At 40.3% G+C, this 20450-nt stretch overlaps 1 protein-coding gene across 6 annotated transcripts in view; it reads left to right on the forward strand.

The window, feature by feature from the left end:
- Nucleotides 1-20450, forward strand: part of SGK3 (serum/glucocorticoid regulated kinase family member 3) — a 55537-nt gene that overhangs the window by 18025 nt on the left and 17062 nt on the right. For 4 of the 6 annotated variants that reach the window (XM_062489428.1, XM_062489410.1, XM_062489401.1 and 1 more), the window contains exons 2-5: nt 10640-10844; nt 15635-15718; nt 16393-16465; nt 19280-19355. In XM_062489428.1, coding sequence (XP_062345412.1) covers nt 10767-10844; nt 15635-15718; nt 16393-16465; nt 19280-19355 — 311 coding nt within the window. In that variant the 5' untranslated portion in view covers nt 10640-10766. Of the gene's footprint in view, nt 1-3447; nt 3568-10639; nt 10845-15634; nt 15719-16392; nt 16466-19279; nt 19356-20450 lie in introns of those variants that run through there. The other 2 variants (XM_062489419.1, XM_062489444.1) reach the window with 2 other exon arrangements.

A 20450-nucleotide genomic window follows, 5' to 3' on the forward strand; every position in this document is an offset into this window, starting at 1 on the left:
GCAAGATACTGCCACAGAAGTAGTTTTAGTTCCAAACACGATCTCATCGTAGTGTCCAAACCTCTTGACTATTAACAGTCTGTTCTGGGGCCAGGAGGTTGTGTTTTCCTTAGTGTGAGGAGTAGGATACAAAGCTTGGTGTTAACAGAGAAAGGCTAAGATACTCCTTTGAAGATGAAAGAACTGAAATGGAAAGCTCTGGTGTTAATGTTTGAAGGTGATAGTGAGGTAATGATTTTGTTGCTCAGTGACCTTCTGTGTTTTGGAAGTAACTAAAATTTTTGGACTATGCTTGTCAAGTGGTTTGGGTTGTGCTTTTTGTGTGAATATTTGAATATCTACAAAAGTTTCACGGTATATTGATATAGAACAGTATTCATTAGCAAAGCTCCTGGCTGCATTTGAACAAGTCATCTGTATTCCTGCTTGTCTTTGTCTTACAATGATTTTTTTATGGTCTGGGTTTTTTTTGTTGTGGTTTTTTTTTTTTTCCCCTGTATAGTTCTCTTGATGTTATAAAATGAGACTCTTGATCTTTGGTCAGGGACAAGGTTTTCATGCTAATTTAAGGACATTTTCAGTAAAAACCAAATTGAATAGTTCATATTGTTGCTACCTGGTCTTCCTGGGCTTGGAGAAATATGTTAAAGGTACTCTGCATTTCTGTGACCTCTTGCATTTGCAATGGGTTGAGATGGGTCCCTCATTTCTCTTCCCTTTTCTCATATTTTCCACCCCCACTACCCAATCACTGATACTGCTTGAGCAAAGGCTTAAAATAGTTGGGACGGCAGCACACTACATGGATTTGTAACATTCCTTAGAAGCAAAGTACTGCAAAGCAGTGCAAATGAGATTCGCTGTGTGTATTACTGCCCAGAAAATATAAGTGGGGAATGCAAGGGAGTTTCCTGGGGACAAAAAATGTCAGAATGAATGCTGACCTTTAACTTCACTAAAAAGCAAGTTGAGTTCCGTGCATTTCTCTGTTGTGCTATGCAGTTAACCACCAGGTATCCACCTTGACATTAAAATATTAGCCTTTAAAAGCTCAGCAAGCAAATCTGTAAATTACAATTTATTTAAATTTTAGGACCTTAACAGTGCTTTGCATTGTATGATGCACTAGACAGATGGATGTGCTGTGGAATTCATTCAGGCAAATTACAATTTAAGGATATGTACAGTGTTGCTAGTCTCTAATTACCTATGCCAGAATAGGGAGAGGAACCATATAAAATTAATGTTCAACAGCCCAGTCTTCACAGAGGGATTTTAAGTGTGAAGAAGGGCAAATAGCCGCTCTTTAGCCAAACTCAGAGTGTGGACAGGGAGACAGAGTTAAATTCTCTCCAAGCCAGGGTCATCTTCTCACCTTTCTTAGGCTGAGGCTGTACTGTAAATTAGTCCAATAGCTCAATTTAACTGATCTGCTGACAAGTGAATGATTAACTGAAAACTATCAACCAGACAGAAGTGGAATAACAACAGTGCTCAACAACTGCATGTAAAATCGCTCTTGAATACAGATTACCTGACTAAATTATTTGCTAATGAGTTATTCTAACTGACTGAAGTTCAGAATCATTGTGGTCTGGGGCTCACCAAGAGAAGTCCCAACAAAGCCTCTTTAAACCCTCTCCATTAATGCAGAGGTAAATACCTTGCCAGATCAAATCGAGCTGTTGCTGCAATGCCAAGTCTCAATACCTAGCAGTACCTATCCAAAACCACGAAACTCCAAAATCAGGAAGGGGCAGGTTAAGATGGGAAAATTCCTCATTTCTTCCTGTGGAAGCTTGTGATCCAGTTGACTTGTAGCTTGTGTGTACACAGTTACAACACACTAATCCAAACAATGACGTATTTTAAAAACTGCCAGACTGCTTCTCTGATTTGTTTTTGGAGAGTGCTTGGATGACTGTCAGTGCCTGACTACATGAGTGTACTATTATGCAGGAATACTTCTGCAGCAGGACTGTTCAGAAACAGGATCTCCTGAATTGCTTCTTGCCAGATACTTGCCAATACCTGAGACTGTTGAAATGAGCACTGTCATGTCCTGTCAGGCCCAAATACAAGTCTTGTGAAGACAGGCCTGTAGAACATGGGGCTTCTCCATAATCAATACAACAGTTCCTGATGACAGCTTGTGGGGTTTTGGGGACACCTTTGTGTTACATTGGTGATACAGTGGAGCGGGCTGCAATATTTTCACAGTTGCTCATTCTTTACATTGCCGTTGAAATCACAAGAAATATTTCAGGTATTTATAGGGAGGAATCTAAAATGGCATAGGCTTTTAACTCATCCTGAGTGTTACCATTTGCATTAGATATTCCCTGCCTCTTAAGCCTTCTCTTTCTTCTTTGAAAGCATAGCAAGATCCTCAGTAAATATGAGGCTTTAACTTAATGGGTGTGGTGATCTTTTCTGTTGAACAGAATCCATGCTAACTCCTGTTTGTCCCACACTTCTAGATCTCGTTAAAAATATAAAGCGAGGAGTGATACTGTCATTAAAGAAGCTCTTCCCCCCCCCCTCCCCCCCCCCCCATAATTTTTATAACTGTTTTCAGGCCTCAATTTGCTCAGGAAAGCTTACCAAGTTACACATCATTTTAAGAAGTCCGGTTGAATTTTAACAGGAGTATTGAAACTTACCCTGAAATTTCAGGGGCTGCAGAAATAGTTCCCTAAGCAGTGCTAGGTACCATACAAACCTATGTCATGTTCCGTGTGTTATTTCTCCTGTCCATGGAAGGAGAGCTGTCATTACAGCGGCTGGCTGGTTTAATGACCAGTTTAATGCCAGTGGGCTGTGGGCACCCCTGCACACACTCAAGAGTTAAACTGGAACCCCTCGTGTGCGCAGGTGGGTTTTTAAGTTATTTTTACCAGAGCGTTGCTGTTTTTCCAGAGTTTCTGTGGGGAGACGCCCAGCAGAGAAGCACGAGCATCCCCCGAAGGGCTGGGGAGGGGAGAGGGGACTGAAACCGTGGGATTAGGGGAGGGGGAAACTGGCCCCTAAAACAAAGTATGTTTTTAAAAGTTTGGTTTTATTTTAGGATGGATGGATAGAGAGATAGAGAGATAGAGAGATAGATAGACAGATAGATAGATAGACAGACAGATAGATAGATACGGGGGCAGGATGCCACCTCCCGGCCCCGGCCCTCAGCCCGGGGCACGCCGCGGTCGGGGCTGCGCGGGCGGCCTGGCGCCGCGGGCGGGGAGGGGCGGGACGCAGGCGAGGAGAGACGGAGGGAGGGAAGAAGAGAGAGAGAGAGAGAGTGAGAGGGCGGCCCGGGCGTAGCCGCTTTTCCTTTCCCGGGCCGCCGAGCTCTGGGCTCGTTATCCTGCGGGGGCGGGCGATGGCCGCGCGGGGCAGCGGCGGCGGGCGCTGGGCCGGGAACGGCAGGAACGCCTTCACTTCCTAGAAGTCGAGGAGCCGAGGAAGAGTTGCTGCGGTGAAGGCGAGAGAAGCTTGGTTTCGTTCCCGAGGTCCTCGCGGTGCGGTGACGCCGGGGGCTGCGCCGGTGAGGAGGAGGAGGAGGAAGAGGAGGAGGTAGGTGTGGGTTCGTGGTACCCAGGGAGGGGAACCGGGGCGGCCTCTGCACCGTCGTTCTCGTCCTTCCCCGAGTGATTCGCAGCCAGGTCGTGCTGCTGTTTCGAGACAGCAGCACTGAAGCGTCTTAGGCAATGCTGTTTTGTCGGGATTCAGGTACCCTTGAGGAATTTAATTTTGTGGAGGTTAATTAAAAGGCTGTTGCAAAGTATTATGGCTAAAGCTGTTTTGACAGCTCGTCCTTTTTGTGTGTGTGTGTTTATGTGAGTTTCCCTCCTCTAGCAGTTGATAAAGGTGTAACTGGTGCATGTAAACTTGAGGTAGTTTTGCGGGATGGAATGTGCCTTTCGTATTGCCCATTAAACTTAGGATGCGTTGTCGTGCGGGTGGTGCATTTCATCACAACACAACAGAGTCACCTGAGTGCCCCTGTGGTTCTTGCTGAGCTGAAGATTTATGTGAATATCACTTGCTGCAGTATCCTTGTAGCTAAGGTTTGTTTATGACTTCTTTCGGACATTCCAAGTGGTTTTACAGACACATAGGATGAGACTGTATTTTTAAGGGTTGATGTTACTCTATTTTGGTTCTAACATTAGTAGTGTTTCAGTCTCAATGTCTAAATATAGTTCTGACTTTTTTTTTTCTTCACCTGCACATCAGTCTCTTCAATGACTGTAATATGAACTAATGGTAAAAACAGAAGCTGCATATGGAAGAGTGTTTTCCTGAAGTCTTTTAGATACTTTGGATTTCAGGGAAAATTCTTACTAGCTTTTGGAAAGCGCTTTGGAAAGTTCAGTATTGTTAAGGTAGTCTCCATGCATTGTATCTCTTATAACTTAGAGCTAGAAAACTGACCTGTTTCTTGAAAGTTACTTTGAGGGCCTCATTTAGATCAGAAATGCAGCACAATTGACTTGCCCACGTCAGTAAGAAGTACTGTTTGTTTTAAAAACCTTTGCAAAGCTGAAGAAGTAGGCACTAGTGGTTACATGATAATGTAACATAATAATAATAATAACATAATGTGTTAAAATTGCTTTCCAGCCTCGAATTCCCACCTGTGATGTAAATTACAGCCTCACCACATCTGACGTTGTTGCACCAAATTCTGCGTTCTGTACATAAGCCACTAATCTGTGAATCCTTATGAACTGAACCTTCTCATTCTCTGAGCAGGACGGAAATATGTGAGAGTTCAGTGTATGCTCTTACCTGTGGGAGTCTGTAAACTGTCCCTGAAGAGTAGACATAGAATCCTTGCTGTGGCTGCACTGATGTAACATGATGAATCAACTGGTGGTGAATTGGACATGCAGTATATTGCTAAAGGGTCTTTCTCTTGCTTGCCTTTTACATTCCAATGTTTAAGTTGTTGCCTTTTCATTATCCAACAGCATTATGGTTCTAAGCAGCCATCAATTCTGTAAAGCCCAGACTTCAAAAGTGTGATTTCTGGATTGTGGCCTGTAGCCTGGATTTTCATATTTCATTATTCCAGCTGTATTCTGTTATATGGATGTTACCCTTTGGCTGGTTACAGTACATAAAATCTCAGAGCTCTCTACATGTTCAAAGTGTTAGCAGTAACATCCATCTTAAACAGATTGGAATTCTGTTTGTAGTAAAACCCAGGGAGAGCAGTTGGTGACTTCTGTTGAAGGTCATGTAAGAACATGTCCAGCATATCTGGAATTGAAATGTGGTGTTCTCTTGTTTAATTTTCAGCCAGAGGGGTAAAATGAGGCTGGATTATTTGCTTGGTGTTTACTGAAGTCTGACTGCCCTCTTATGTAGAACTGACTATGTTGCAGGTGGCTGCTGTCAGCTGTCTGTAAGACCTCTTCAAAGCAGCTTATGGTGCTGTTACTGCGGCTCTTGAGCTGTGCTATTCTTAGGCATCTACATTTAAAATTTAATTGGGCCTGGTGTACAGGCAGACTGAGGAAGCACACCAAGAAATGTGCACGTAGCAAGTGTAATACAAACTGGAGTTTTTAAATGTACTCCATTATTTGTGTAAGTTGTACCATCTGAGGCACGTAGTGATCCTTGTGGGTACTATGGACACAGGCTACAGTTGAAATTATTATGGAAATGTGTTTAGGATTAAAAGAAAACTGCCTCTTACTGGCAGTATTTGTTCTTAAGACCCGTTTTATTACTCAGGGCTTGTTTACCACAGCAGGGAACCTGTGTTCTACCATGTAATAAATATGAATGCAAATAGGTCTAATCCAAGCCATGAATCTTGTTATATGCCAGTTAAGAGTAATTTACTGCAGCTTCTTTTGGGAGGTAGGGCAGAAGGGATGGTCTTGGGTGCAGTACAGTCGTGGGAAGGTAATGTTTGCCTGACTTCTCCAAAGTAAATTCAATAGAGACAAAAAGAAGGTAATTACTTACTTCATTCCTTTGATTGCATTTTCACTTTACTTGCAGTTCTTCCTCTAAGTAGAAAGATTCAGTTGAATTGGACTTTGAGAGGAAAGACTCAGTTGAACTGGACTTTGCCCATGTTGCTGCAGAGGAGTGGTGCTACTAGAAAATTTTAAAACTGCTAGGTTGTGGGTGGATGTGTAAACAGGGAGCAGGCTATTTCCTTTATACCAGGGGCTGAATTCTCAGCACTTTCAAATCATACTTAGAAGGGAGTGTGGAGATAAGAGAGGGATTGACTAGAGTATTTTGGTTAGTGCTCTCTCTTTTGATTCAGGTGAAGTCTCGTTCAAGATCTGCCCTGGTATATAGTGTTACTGTATTAAAAATTGTATGCAATGTGATATTTAAAAGGATGTCTTTTGTGAATGAAATCTGTTTTCTCCAGAACCTTGTTGTTGATCAGCTTCTGGCTATCCCCCTTTCTTTAGAGATTAGCAATCTGTGTTTTGCATTTGACTTTTTCTGAAGCATTTGACTTCATGTACAGTCCTTCATCCTGTATTTCTGTTGCACTGGATTCTGGATATCTTGTCTCCCATTTCCTGTGTCAGCTGCCGGTCTTGTAACAAAAATGGGACACTATTTCTCCATAGAAAGATTGAGAAAAAGTTGACTTTCTGGGTTTTCTACAAGACTGTGTAAGGTCCAGCGATATGTTGAGCCATCATCAGTGTATTTGTGGAGAAGACTGAGGAAGTGGTGAAAAGCATGCTAAAGCTGATACTTTCTCTAAAGTTAGAAGAAATAGGATAGAGTTTATAGCATAATAGGACTGCCTACTGTGCCTTGCTTTCAGTTTCTTTATATGCAGGTTCCTTTTGTAATTGGAATCACAGGTGAGATTTTCATCAGATGGTTTAATGATGACTCAGTCCCAAGCTAAGTCCTTCAGGGTAGATGACTAGTGTATAGGGAAGTCCCTGTATTCTGTTCCAATGGATATGGATCTTGGCAATTCCTCCAAAAGTGCTTGCAGGGAGAGTCTTTTGGGGGTTTTATCTACTCTTGTCTCTGCTTCCCTTGTGTTACTCAAAGAGTGAGTGTGATTTGCCCTGGCCTTGCAGATATTTAAGGTAATGTTGGCAGCAGCTGGAATGGTGCCAGGTCACAGCTGCCTGATCTGGCCTTGGACATTCTAGGAGAGGTTGAAGCATAAGGACCCAGAAAAAGGATCTTTTGGTTGTACAGTGATACCATCTTTAGGCAATTACCATTTTAAAAAGAACAGAAAATGTTTCAATCCAAATTAAAATAGTCTGATTAAACTTCAGAAACCTTTTCTAATACAGTTTGCTTACATAGAAGAGAGTAAAAGGAGGATGCCACATACTGCTAAACTATGTCATTTGCCTGTTGCATACAGCTATTAAGAGGCTGCACAGAAGATTTTATAGTCAGGCATTCTTTGTGGGTGTAGTAGATTTGTGTGTGCTCTTGTGGTGTCAGGGTTCTGCTATCGCCATGGCCTTGCTTCACTGCAGGCAAGGGTCAGCCTGAAAAATGATGTTGTTGTGGCTTCCTGCAGGAAACGGTGAAAATACTGCTGGCTTTTTGACAGCCCCCATGGAGAGAATGGACAGTGTAACTGTTGATAGGCTTGAAACTCTGCCAGGAGGACTGGTGACTTCTGATCTACTCTAACTTTTTCTGTGCTTTCTCCTGTTCCAGGCATCCATGCTGTAGCAGCTTAAGTTTTTGCTGTTTCTGAACAACACTGATCTGAGCATTAATTTGTCTTGAGGGTTATCTACCTTACCTACATCTTTCACTGGTGGCCGAGTTTGATCTAAGGAGACTTACTTTGATGTGTGCTTTTCTGAAGTTCCTTTCCCTTTTGGTCTGTTACCAAAGTTGAGCCGAGGGGCTGCTTGTTGTTAGTTCCAGGAAATGCTGTAACCAGAGGCAGAGACTTCTCTGCTGACAGCATCTGTTAAACTCACTCCTACCTGGCATCCTTCAAAATGCTGCAATTTCCACTTTTGAAGCTGCGGATTAAAATGTCTCTACTGTTTTCTCTCCATTATTACTTCATGTAGTTATCTCAGCATTAGTGGTTTTTACCTGCTGTTTGAACTACAGCTGTGTTCCTAACTGCAGCATGGTAAAGATTAAGGCAAGTCTGTCCCTATTTCTGTAGTCAGACCTGCAGTTCAGATGTAAGAAGCTCTCAGGAGCTGATATGCTCGAGGCAAACAGAAATTGAAAGAAAGCTCTGATCTGCTGGAGCTTAGTGGCAAAGTGAAAATGCAGTTCTTCCAAGTTTGTCAGTTCAGCTTAGTGTTGGTGACCCAGGCACGGCTCAGGGGAGATGCCTCAGGGAAAGAAAGTAATCACAGCTAGTGATCTTCCAGGCAGCTTAAAGAAAGAAATGTGAACATTACAGTTTTGGTTTCTCGGATGATTTATTCTTCTCCTCAGTAAGATGAATAAAGTCTTCCTGAATTAATCTGGTTGACACTTCCTCCTTTTGTTTTTCAGAGATCTTTCAACTTCAGATCTGAAATAAAGCTCAGTCTTCCAAGACTACAGTTTTTAATCCATACGACTCCTGTACTGGCATTTAAAACTCTTTTGACACTAAAAATAAGAAACTGAAGGGATGAGAGAAATACAGCCCGTACTGTGAAAATGAGTACAGGCATCTTGGAAACCTTTGTAACTAACGTTGGTTTACAAGAGGAGGACAGTGAGTGATATTAATCAGGGAACACCTAATCCATTTCAAAGCTTTACTTGTTTTTCTGTGATGAGCAGTAAGGCAGATAAAGCACAGGGGCTTATGCTCAGTTCCTGATACTGGACTTGAAGTGGCTAAAGATTGACACAAGTGCTTAGTAAAGTCTCAGCTTAGTGAAACACTTACTGGAAGTGGTGCCTATTAACTGTTTTAGTGGACCTCTTACGATGGAGAAGAGCTCAGTTGACCTTTACATCTCAATTTTAGTAGATGGCAATGGGAGAAGAACACTCTTAATCTCATGCTGGTATAAAATTGTGGAAGGTGTGCCTTGTAATAAAGCTTTTAACAGTAGTTTTCCAAAGGAAAAGAGAAACCAATTTGAAATTCATGGTCTGTGTAACTGGGTTGAATGAACTGTGTTCTAGTCAAATAAAGGTGGGGGAGAAGCTTAACCCTGCTCAACACTGTAATTACCTAATTGGTGAAGTAGGGAACAGTCAAATTAAAGTAAATGCAGTTGTAGCTCAAAATAATTTTCTGAATATCTTGCAGTATGGATGATCTATCACTTAGCTGTGATTTTAGTGGTTGTAAGCATTCCTTTTTGTTAAAGTCATCAGATAGATCTTTCAAAATTAACTCAATTTTAAATGGCAAGATGAGAAAGAGCAACATGAAGTTTAATGATCTGGCTTTTGATGATCTGGCAAGAAAAATAGTCAGTTGAACGACTGAGACGAGTTGGGTATCAAGAATAAATCTTTTTACTGGATTCCAGGAGCTTTGGCCAAAATAAATATGGGTGTCTCTCTAATAGCAGAATTGCATGGGATTAGTTTGTGCTTTTTGGAAATTTATGATATGAAATACAGAGTTCACTTTTATACTTCCCTGTTTTAAGAAAATAGGGAGTTCATGTTGAACTGGGTGCTCCTTTTTTCCTTTGACTGTTTTGGAGAGACCTGAGGTCCCCCTCTTTCTAAAACACTCTTTTCATATTTGTAAGTTAGTCAGACACATCTTGTTCTAAAGTTGTGCTGCATTCAGTGAAGCAGTTCAGATGGCTGTGCTCTGCTGTGCAGGCCAAAACAGAAGGTTGTAGCTGCTCCCAAGCGTTGCTGAAGTCCGTGTTGTCACCAGTGGGGTCCAGTAAATAATGTGCTTGTGCTCAGGGAAGGTGTGAAGAACACTGGGCCTTGTGTGAGTGAAGAGGTGTCTGGCTAACACTAAGCTTTCTGCCTTTTTGATGGCTTTATTCTCAGTCTCCTCTGTTGCGCCCTTCTCACATTCTGCAAGGAAACCTAACTGTTCCACGGAAGGGAAAGGGTGACCCTACACCCTGTGTTCTGCTAACACAAAGTATCCCTGGTAAGGTGAAAGAAGGGCAGAGAAGGTAAATATTCAAACAGACACATGATGCTGTTTGTGTCCCTCTCTAAAATTTGCATGAAAATTTAGTTTTTCTCATGTCATCTTTGATTTCTGATGTGACATTTAAATGCACTCAGCATGTTCTGGCAAATCTGAAGTGCCCCTCTGGTAGAGACTCATGCAGTTGAAAACCTTTGGCATTGAAATAAATTGTTCTGAATGTCCAAGTTGGTGGCATTTCTCAGATGTCTGATACCAAATTGTCATCTCCAATTATTTCTTCATGCCCTTTGTTCCTACAAAGTATTCTCTATAGCAGGGCCAAATCTGTTTCCAGTGTGTCTACACAGCTCAGTGATTTTTTTGGATGCACTTGTGTCCTTGGAGAATGTGAGCGATTTCAGTGAAACAACCAAGGACTGCAAGCATGAAAATGTAGAAAATAGGCATGATTGTGGCTTTATATGTGCATATTAATGTGCATTTCCTGCCAGCAAGAGTTGTTGTCACACAGGTTTTTGGCACTGTGAGTTAAGAACTCCTGTACTTAAATTTTCTTTCTATGTTCACTTTAAGATAACACAATGGAATTCACATTTTCTCAAGAAAAGCTGCGGATCTTGGATCAGTACCCTTGATGAAACCACCTGATTGCAGCACCCAGAGCAGGGTCCTGTAAGGACTTTGTCACAAGAAACATACAATGGATCTCAAAGAGAGCTGCCCAAGCGTTAGCATTCCCAGCTCTGATGAACACAGAGAGAAGAAAAAGAGATTTACTGTAAGTATGTAAGAGAGTAAGCACTGTGGGCAAAGGCTGTTGGTGCCTAGCAGTGCTGCTTTCTTTTCTTCTGCTACTAAGCTTCATATTATTTTCAATAGTTTTATGGAAATCAGTTTCCCTGCTCTTGTGAGTACTAGCCATAGTCCAGTGTGAAAAGTTGTGAATATTTTGGTATTTACCTGTGTTGCTTTCTGCAAAAAGAACTTGCCTTTACAAATTTCTCCTATTTTTACCCTGAAATAGCTGCATTTGCTTGTATAAAATATTTAAATATCCAAGTACGGGGGAAACATCCTGGTACCATTTTTGGCATTCCACGTGATTTTTCATTGAAGACCTTTATTTTGTAAAGGGATAAAGTGTGGATTTGGTTATTTGTGGGGGTTTATTTATTTGTTTTAATGTCCATTCTTTCACATATATCCTATTATACTATTGTAATTTTTTGTGTAAAATGAAAAAAATATAAACCATCACATTTTTTTAAAGCCTTTTTTCTGCCTTCCTTCCTGTTTCTGATTCTAATGCTTATGAGTTTTTTCCTATCCTGTTCCCATTTCCACTTCTTGTCATTTCTCTCCCTCTTCCTTTGTTTGCCTCCCAGTTTGACTTTCTGGTTGTGAAGTCTTCCTATTGTGTGGGAAATTCTTTGCATTGCATACTGAAAAATAAAGTAGTGTGGTATGGATTTTTGTTTGGCTTCTATATAACCATAAATGACAAGATCAAAATACTTCCTTTAAGAAGGCTCAAACTATTTCATTGCTCTTGTGCAACTTCCTCTAAGGGTTTTTTTTCATTGAGGGAGTTAGTCACTCTTCAGATGAGGAATGCAAACATCCTTATATGGAGCTGCTATCTGAAGAATACAACAAAACAGTGGTTTACTATGAGTTATGTTGTCTCCTTTTCCTCTTCACCTCCCTTCCTCGGAGAAGAACAGTGTGCTGTTTGATTCTAGTGTGTCAAGATGTAGTTTGGGGAAAGAGTGTGCTGGTAAAAGGAATAAACAAAAGAGAACTTTATTGATTCCTTAAACCTCTGCATTCATGTGAAACTCAGGTGAGCAGGAAAACCTTCATGAAAGTCTAAACGTGAGCAGGGCAGGTTTGCTTTGTTGCCTTAGTGATGGCAGTTCTGCAGGTAAAATATGCCAGTGTGGTACATTGAGCATGTACTAATGTTGTGGTTTCCATTTTACCTAAAGGTTTGTGAGACAGCCTGAGCAGTGTAAAGGAACTTTCTTTGGGTGTACTCTTTAGAAAGCTATATGAAACATCAGAAATGGGGAGCTGATGGAGGAGGGGGGTAAAAATCCAGCCTAGCTTACACTGTGCAGGGGTACACTTCGTCTTGCTGGCTTCTGCTTTCTGTGCCAAGGAGTAATTAGCAGCTTGACAAGAACTGCTTTCACAACCAAGCTTTCAAATATTATCACATATATTTTAGGATTTGATAACAGAAGTGGGGGTCATAGTAAACTTCATGGTAGAAACTGTGAATTCCAGCACGTGTCAGCACTATTGCTGTGTCCCCTCTTCTATGGCTGTGTGTAATGACAGGATCCCATCAGGACTTCGACAGGGAATGAGAAAGGGGTGCGGGGGGGGGAGGGGGGGGGGAACAGTTCTTAACAAATTTGTGTTAAGTATGACTGTCTCTTTTGATGGCCACATTAGTGCCGTTCCTATGAAGAGGAATAAGAAGGGTTTTCACTTGGGGTGAGAAGAAAGGTCAGAGTGATAATGGCTAGGAAAGATTTCAGGTGACTGTGTAGTCTTCACCTTACCATTGCTCACAGTGTGTATCTCTGCTGCTTCTGAGATGCTTCTAGAATCGTACTGGTCTGAATAGAATCTGAATTTCAGCTCAAAGCTTCCAATGGCTCACTTAATGCTGGCATGGAAACAAGTATGTGCAACTTAGCTTTTGCTAGCTCTGCTTTTCCCCCCTCACACTTACTCTGATAAAGCATTTTTAAAAACAATCATGTCTCTGTGCAGTCATCATTCTGATAATTAAATGAGCTTTTCAGTTTTGTCTCTGGAAGTGAACTTCTCATTCTTCCTGAGCATTATCATGACTTTTTATTGAATATTCAATTTGGTTTTGTTAAATACTGTGTACTTTTGATATGTTTACAACCAATTTATTTTCTTTTTTTTTCCCCAAATGATTACATATTTGCATTTTTTGGGTGTTCTGGCAGGGAGCCTTTTTTTGCTTCCACTTAATTCATGGCAACCAGCCTCTATGTAAATCCACACTAGTTTGCTGTCCCACATTTTTCTGAAGATCCAGCATCCACTTTCTCCATAAAAAGAGTAAAATATTTCCTTGTTTTGAACCATATCTAGCATATATTAATTGCTTTCTGTCCTTGCTGCATTTTAGGTCATTCTTTTGCCTGTTTTGACAAATAGCTTTGTTTTGGGTTTCTCACTTTTATCCCTATGCTGTTTGATGTCTGAGGCTTAATTTTCTCTTCTGACCTGTTCTCATCTCCCTTTACACCTAGATCATATACAGGCTTATTAAAAAATCTCTTTCAAGGGTGCTGTTTTTCTGATTATATCTGAAAACTTTGTGTCAGACCTGTGATATATAATATTAATCCCCAGCCCTGTGGAAATTGGAGTTGTTTCTATTTTTTCTTTATTTGTTGACAATAAATAGTTTCCTAACCTTATTGATTGCTCTGTCAAAATTGGAAAACAGCCTATCTTTTTGTTTTTTTTTTTGTTTAATAAAAATCAAGCATTTAATCTAGGAGCATGAGCAACCACAAACAGAGTTGAAGGCTTTTAATTTCAATGACTTCTTTTGTGAAGAAGTCCTACTGCATCCAGAAATAGCTGGATCCTGTTCTGTCTGTATCTGGGAAGATATTTTATGGTGATGTTTTCAGGAATTGTTTATTTTTTTCTTCCTTTTTATTTTTCTCAAAGCTTTGTGGTTTTTGCCCACATACTATGAGTTGTAGATGCATCATATCTATGTTTAGGGAGTCTTTTAAGACCAAATTTGGATTAGGAATAATTTGTCTTAAAAAGGTTATTATCTAAGTTAGATTCCTTCCCCCTACCTTTCTAGAAATAAGCATTGCACATCTCTCTTATCATTACATAGGTGTAGCTGAGAGAAGTAATACAGCCCAGACATGTCATGGTTTTAGGTTTTACCAGAATATTTGTGGTAAATTTTGTGTTTTCTCACTGCTCAGTGTGTCCATGACTGTTGGACTTGCAGCTGTTCCTTTCTTGGGGTGTGCAAGAGCTTTGTTAGTGGTGTGAATTGGATGATCTCATACAGGTTTTTTTAATACTGTGTTGTGTAAAAAATGTTGATTGTGTCATTGTTCTACAGCTACTCTGAGAGCAAAAATTTTAATCTAGCAGTTGCCAAGGAGGTGGATATTATCTCGTATCCTGAGTTATGCTTGCCTGTGCACTCTGATCCGTTTGCATCTGTGCTTTCAGCCCATCTGCCTTGGCCCTCTGCTCAAGTGTGTTGGCATTGATTTGCTGTGCAATCGTGGGGAGCAGAGGTGTTTTGTGTTTGAATATTGCCTGCAGGACTTGATTGCTGTATGAGACCCAGTTCAGGAGGACAGTGCTTAAGTTTTGCAGCTGAAGTTTTTGCTATCTACAGTGTAGGGAGACTCTTTGAAGAGGCACGGGTAGGTTTTATGCTAACAAGTGTTTAGCAGTACGAGGCAAAGTGGGTTTTCTTAGAAGGTCTCATCATCATTCTGCTGGATGCTTCCATCCAGCTCCCTGTGTTCCCCAGGGCCTGGGACTGAGAACAGCTTATGTGAGCAGTTAACACAGCCTGACTGCAGCCCTCAGGCTGAGGAGCCAGTGGTGATGGCTGCCACTTCCACTGCAGAGTTAAGAGTGAGAGCCAAGGTGCTGTTGCAGGGCAGAAGGGAGACTGGGGCACTGGTCCAGCTGTCTGCGTTGGGAATTAGCAGCGCTCTGCACTCATTTCCTTGCTGTACCCATCCTCTTCCCTGAAGGAATAGCTGAGGTCCTACTGGAAGTGCAAGAAAGTGGAGAAGTGAAGACATCTCCTGAGAGACAGGAGAAGCTTGCTGCACACACAGCTGCCAACCAGATTTATGAATCCAGGGACCGAAAATCTGTTTAGTTACTGAAGTGCTCTGTGACATGGCATTTGAGAGGCCAGAAGTGTGCAGCAGATTCCAACTATACCTCCCTTCATCCCAGTGCAGTGTATTATGTTATATGGGCTATGTTTCAGCCACAGCACCATTTTTTCTTCCCTGAACAATTGTGCCATCAGCCAGTATTCTTCTGTATCCATGGTGTTCAAATGAACAGCTATCTTCGTACCTTCCATATGTACTTCCTCTTTAGGTTTTGGTGAAGGCAGTCGTCAGTATTTTTAAATGCTTTTCTTCTTTAATGTCTTTATTATGGATTATTGAGTTGTTAGAAAATTTCATATTAAATTGTGATAGACTATCTGATAGCCAAGTATTCTTTTTGGTTATTAACTAATTTATGGAACTCCACTAAATCAGTTTTGGTGTTAGTTTTTGCTTACCTGGTGTTTAAAATACTTTCTGTGAAGTGCCAGATTATTTTAATTGTTCTTTTAATCATTTCTGTTGATGTCTGTGTGACTTAGCTGTAGGAGATACATGGTTCGATAAGTGCTTTTACACCAGGAGTTTAACAGCCTGCCCTTACTTCCACCACAAGATTAAACCTGGGAGGTTTTACTAAGCTTCGTGGGCAATAACACTGTCCTTGTTCCTACAGGTTTACAAAGTGTTGGTCTCTGTTGGCAGAAATGAGTGGTTTGTCTTCCGACGGTATGCAGAGTTTGATAAACTCTACAATACGGTGAGCAAAAAGCAAGCTGTGAAATCATGCCAGAATAGCAGAGTAACGCTTGCAGTGTTATGGTTTGAGTTAATCCTCTCTTTAGGAGTTTGTGTTCACATTTAATCACCATAGGAGCCTAATTGAAGAAAATGGTGAAGTGGGCTTTTTAAACTTCAGTTTGTTTGAATTTCAAACTCAAAATCCACTTCTTTTCCACATTTTTTTTATAGTTCCTTGGGATCATAGCTTAATGAAACTTCCAGTTCAGTTGTTGTCAAAACATATAAAATGTGCTTTTGTTCATAATAAGACAACCCACAAAACATCTAGATAGATATGTTTCTCCTAAAGTAAGTGTTTTTCTTTGAAGTACCAAAAGCAATGAACAAATCCTTATTAACAGAAATTTTCTAGTCAGAAATAGTTTTGCCCTATTGCTCTAGTAGTTCATAAGATGAAGATGAGATGGCCTTTGAATTTAAAAGGGTATGTCTATTGCAAACAAGCTGAGTACAGATTGTTCTGGGTATGTTTTTTTCCCCTCATGTGTATGAGCAGAGGAAATGGCATAGCAGAGCAGAATTACTAATAATCAAGTGTTCAAATGGCTCATCAGAAAACAAACAAAATGCAATTATTTCTAGATACTTTAATGTCTAAGCACAATCCAATTTTATGTGTTTTGCTTTCAGCTAAAAAAGCAGTTTCCCACCATGAACCTGAAGATTCCAGCTAAAAGAATATTTGGAGATAATTTTGATCCGGGTATGTCATCATCTTGTTATTCATTTTGTCAGTTTCTTTATGTGAAAATTGATCCACTCCAGCCTACAAGAAGCTGTCTTACATGAGTTTTGCAGCGGTCCTCAAAACAGTGACTAAACCACTTAGTCATGCTTCAGTCAAGAGCAGGAACTAGCGTGGGTAGGTGTTTTACCTTGTGATAGTGATCAAAGCATTGCTTGGTCACCCAGTGCCTCTCTTGCACTGAAGGCTATAGCTCCTCCCAGCCCTCCCATATTCAGGATTCTGATTCTGAACTGTCAGGTGTGATCTATCTCCTATAAAATCAAAAGCCAAACCCCAAGCTCTACCTAAGCTTTTTATGTCTTCCATTTTAAGCTTTTCTTTGTGTTACATGCCCCACAGCCATCTCTGGAAAATTAAATAACTCAAGGATTTATCTCTGAGGACTTTAGAACTCTCTGTATCTGAATGTGCTTCCTTGTACAGTTTAGGTGAAAACGAACTTCTTCTTGGAGTGGAACAACCAGAAGCGTGTCCAGTGTGAATGTGTAGTGCTCCAGTTACCAGTATAGGTCCCCATTTAGCTTGCTCTGTACAGAGTGAAATACTAATGAAGGTCACTTGTAAAGTGCCTTGAAGTTACCTGGGTGGCACCATGGATGAATAATTAAAAAGGCAGATTGGAAAACCAGGACATTGCTCTGTGTGTTTGTACTATTCATTCAAGCCAGTTTTACTTCAGGCTTTTCTCCATGTTCTTTGGACCCCTCCCACCTTCCCCTGGCTTGCTGGTATGGTCAGACTGCTTGTAGTTTCCTCTCCTCCTGCACCTGTTTCAGTTGTTTCATTTTCTTCTTTGCTGAGGAACAAATAGATCCAAAGCTGTTGAACTCTTAGAATGTGTAGGTTTGGGGTTTTTAAAGTTCTGACAAACAAACCTAGTGTTCGGCAGTTGCAGTTAATCATCTGGATCCTGATGTGAAATTCTCTTTTATTTTTTATTAGAATAACCAAATACAAGTATCCAAGCTCTGATGTTCTCTTCTGATGAAGATGTAAATGATTGCCAAAAGTTCTACATGTGTTTTGTCTAGAGGAACTTATTGTTTAGCTCTGGTTTCTTTTCTCTGACCTTGGGGTTCTCAGAGCTGGCTGAAGACCAGAGAATGCCATGCAGTCTGGTTTGCTGTACAGGCAAATATGCAGGTGGATTTCTTGGAGCCAAATTTAGGAAACTGGAGTTTTAATGGGGAAAAAAAACCTCAACTAAAATTTTATTAAAATTATATATGTAAAACAAAGTCCTCAAACTTGTTTTAAATTTCCGTGAACTACGCTGAAGTCCTTGAAGCATGAGAAACTAAATAGTTCTCAAGATGTTTCTTGCTGGGAGGCAGGGTGGAGATGCAGCTATGATGCTTATGTAAATAATTTTTCTTAATGCTGATTTATTGAAGCTTTGATGTAATATGTCTGCTGGCTCCTGAAACAAGTTACATATTTTACAAATATTGAAGAGGTATTTTATTTCTGTAGTCCCTCTATGGGTATGCAGCATTGTACTACTGCACTGAAATGCAGCAGAGTGAGACCTTTACATCCCTCTACCCAAAATCTGCCAAAAAACCTGTCATTTAAATTGCCATTTAAATGCTCCAATTTTATTGTCGCTTAGGTTATTTTAAAATTAGTCTTGTTTTACCTTGAAAAAATGGAACAGAAACCAGTCAGAATACAGAACCTGAAAATTTCAAATGTTACAGGTGTTTTTTCTTCACCAGTATGGATAGCCCTGTAGACTTAGAATGACTGATGACACTGAACATCTGCCACACTGAAATTGCTGATGTTGGTGACTCCCATAATATATGTATGCAAATTTACCTTTCTGGTAGATGTCAGTGATTTGGGATTATTAAATACCCTAGGAAGGGTTCAGGGGTTGTATGCCTGAAACAATATAGACGTCTTTCTTAATATTTTAAGTACAGCTGTTCATTAAAATTTAATTTTAATTTAAAATTTTAATAATTATCAGTAATCTGGATATGGCAGTCATTGGAATACCTTAAAAGTTAGTGCACAAGTTAAATATTCTTTTTACATACAAGTTATTGTTGATAAGAGTAATGAAAGATAAGATTATTCCATTTTACACTTTATGTTAGAACTCTTTCTATTCTAAATCCTTTGTGTATCTTTCCATGTTGCTGCAGAACAGTTACATGTCTCAAGCTTTAGATAAGAGAAGGGATTCTGAGGATTATATTTTTTAATGTTGGAGATGATGTCCAAAATCTAAAGGAAAGTATTTTATTTTGTTGCCTTTGATGGCTCTATCTGGGTGCCTGCCGGCAGGATATGAACTGTGCAATCTTCCCTCTGCCATACATATGTTATGGAAATATGCTGCTTGGTGGGACTGTTCATGTAAAAACTTGACTTGTGCAACTGATGTCAGGTTTTGCCTGTGGGTTCTTGGGGGTTTTGTTTCTGTGGAATCAGGTGCTGAAGGGCTCACCCGTGCAACGAAGGCTGCACAGGTTAGCCCGCTGTGGTTACACACTGTTCTTGAAGCACAGGGTGGCACTTCTAATCCACCTGGCTTTCAACATTTTTATGTAGTGTTATTACAGAGACACTGAAATTTATTCTCTCAGCTCAGTTCAATGTTTGAAGCTTGCAGTTTTTGTATGTAGAACCAATCCTGTTCTAAATCAGTCATGGGCCAGTCTCCTTTTAACTGCTGTTTTTAATCCTAAAAAATCTGAATAAGAAAATAAGTCTTTTTCACAAGCTGACTGATGATTCTAATAAATCTGTTTTTTTCAGATTTTATTAAACAGAGAAGAGCAGGACTGAATGAATTCATTCAAAATTTAGTTAGACAGCCAGAGCTATGCAACCAGTAAGTAGTTTCATTTCTGTTTTATAAGGGCTGTTGAAAAGACATGAGATGAAAAGATACATTAAATACAAAATCGCAAATTAGATATTTAACCAGAAAATGTATTTTACCTGTTCAGAGCTCTTCAGTATAAAAAAATAAACTTTATATGACCATCCATTCAGGAAAAGTCTACAGACTGAAGAGTATAAAAGTGTTTTTGTTTTCTGAAAACCAACCTACAAATCAATTTGCAGGCAATTAACTGATCTTAATTCCAGGGGTGCAGATTCCACTGTAAACTGTTGCTGTAGGGCAGGTGTTTATTTTGCCAGAGGCTGTACTGTTTGAGGGCCCTGCTGTCACTTGCTGCTACACTTCTGGCAGTCAGTCACTGCCTACATCCGTTTTTGTTTTTTTTTCCTTTATTTTGTTAAGAGCAGTTTGTGTGTGCTCTGGAACTTGTTTAAAGCGCGGTAATCAAGTGGCTTAATTAGCTCGCTGAGATGGTTTGGGATAACCAAACTGAGCTGCCTAAAGGAAATGATGGATAAGCTTGTACCTAAACTGTTCCCAGCAGAAGAACTGCAGGTGTGTTCACCACCACCAGTGGAGGATGGGAGGTGGTGTTAGGACAGAGTCAGCTCCAGTTAAATCTGGAGAGCAGCACTTCATGTGTGAACCCATTGGAGGGCAAACAGGTGCCTTCTTTCAGTTGAAAGCTTCAGCTAAATCCATGTAGCTTTCTATGTTGCATGAACTGGTAAAATGGTAAAGCTCTGTGCTTGGCTTTAGTGTTGAGTAAACGTCTTTAATACATATGCTTTGTTTAATTAGCCTGTTTGTACTGTGAAATTGCCCACTTCCCACAGGAAAAAGTAACTAACAGAATATCACTGCAGTTCGCAGCATGCAGATTTTCTTTTTTCACAACAAATGAACTGTTTAATGTCCTGTCAGCCTGAAATATGTACTTCCTTTCCTTTCTAGATTATAAAAAAAAAGTAAAAAGGAGCATTTTATATATACTTGTTTTGACTAGTGGAAAAAAAATCAGTAACAAAGTCATTATGGAATCTCCTCCTCTGGTTTTCAGTATATACAATTAACTTTTTT

The sequence above is a fragment of the Cinclus cinclus genome, chromosome 1 (genome assembly GCF_963662255.1).
Source record: "Cinclus cinclus chromosome 1, bCinCin1.1, whole genome shotgun sequence".
Lineage (NCBI taxonomy): Eukaryota > Metazoa > Chordata > Aves > Passeriformes > Cinclidae > Cinclus > Cinclus cinclus.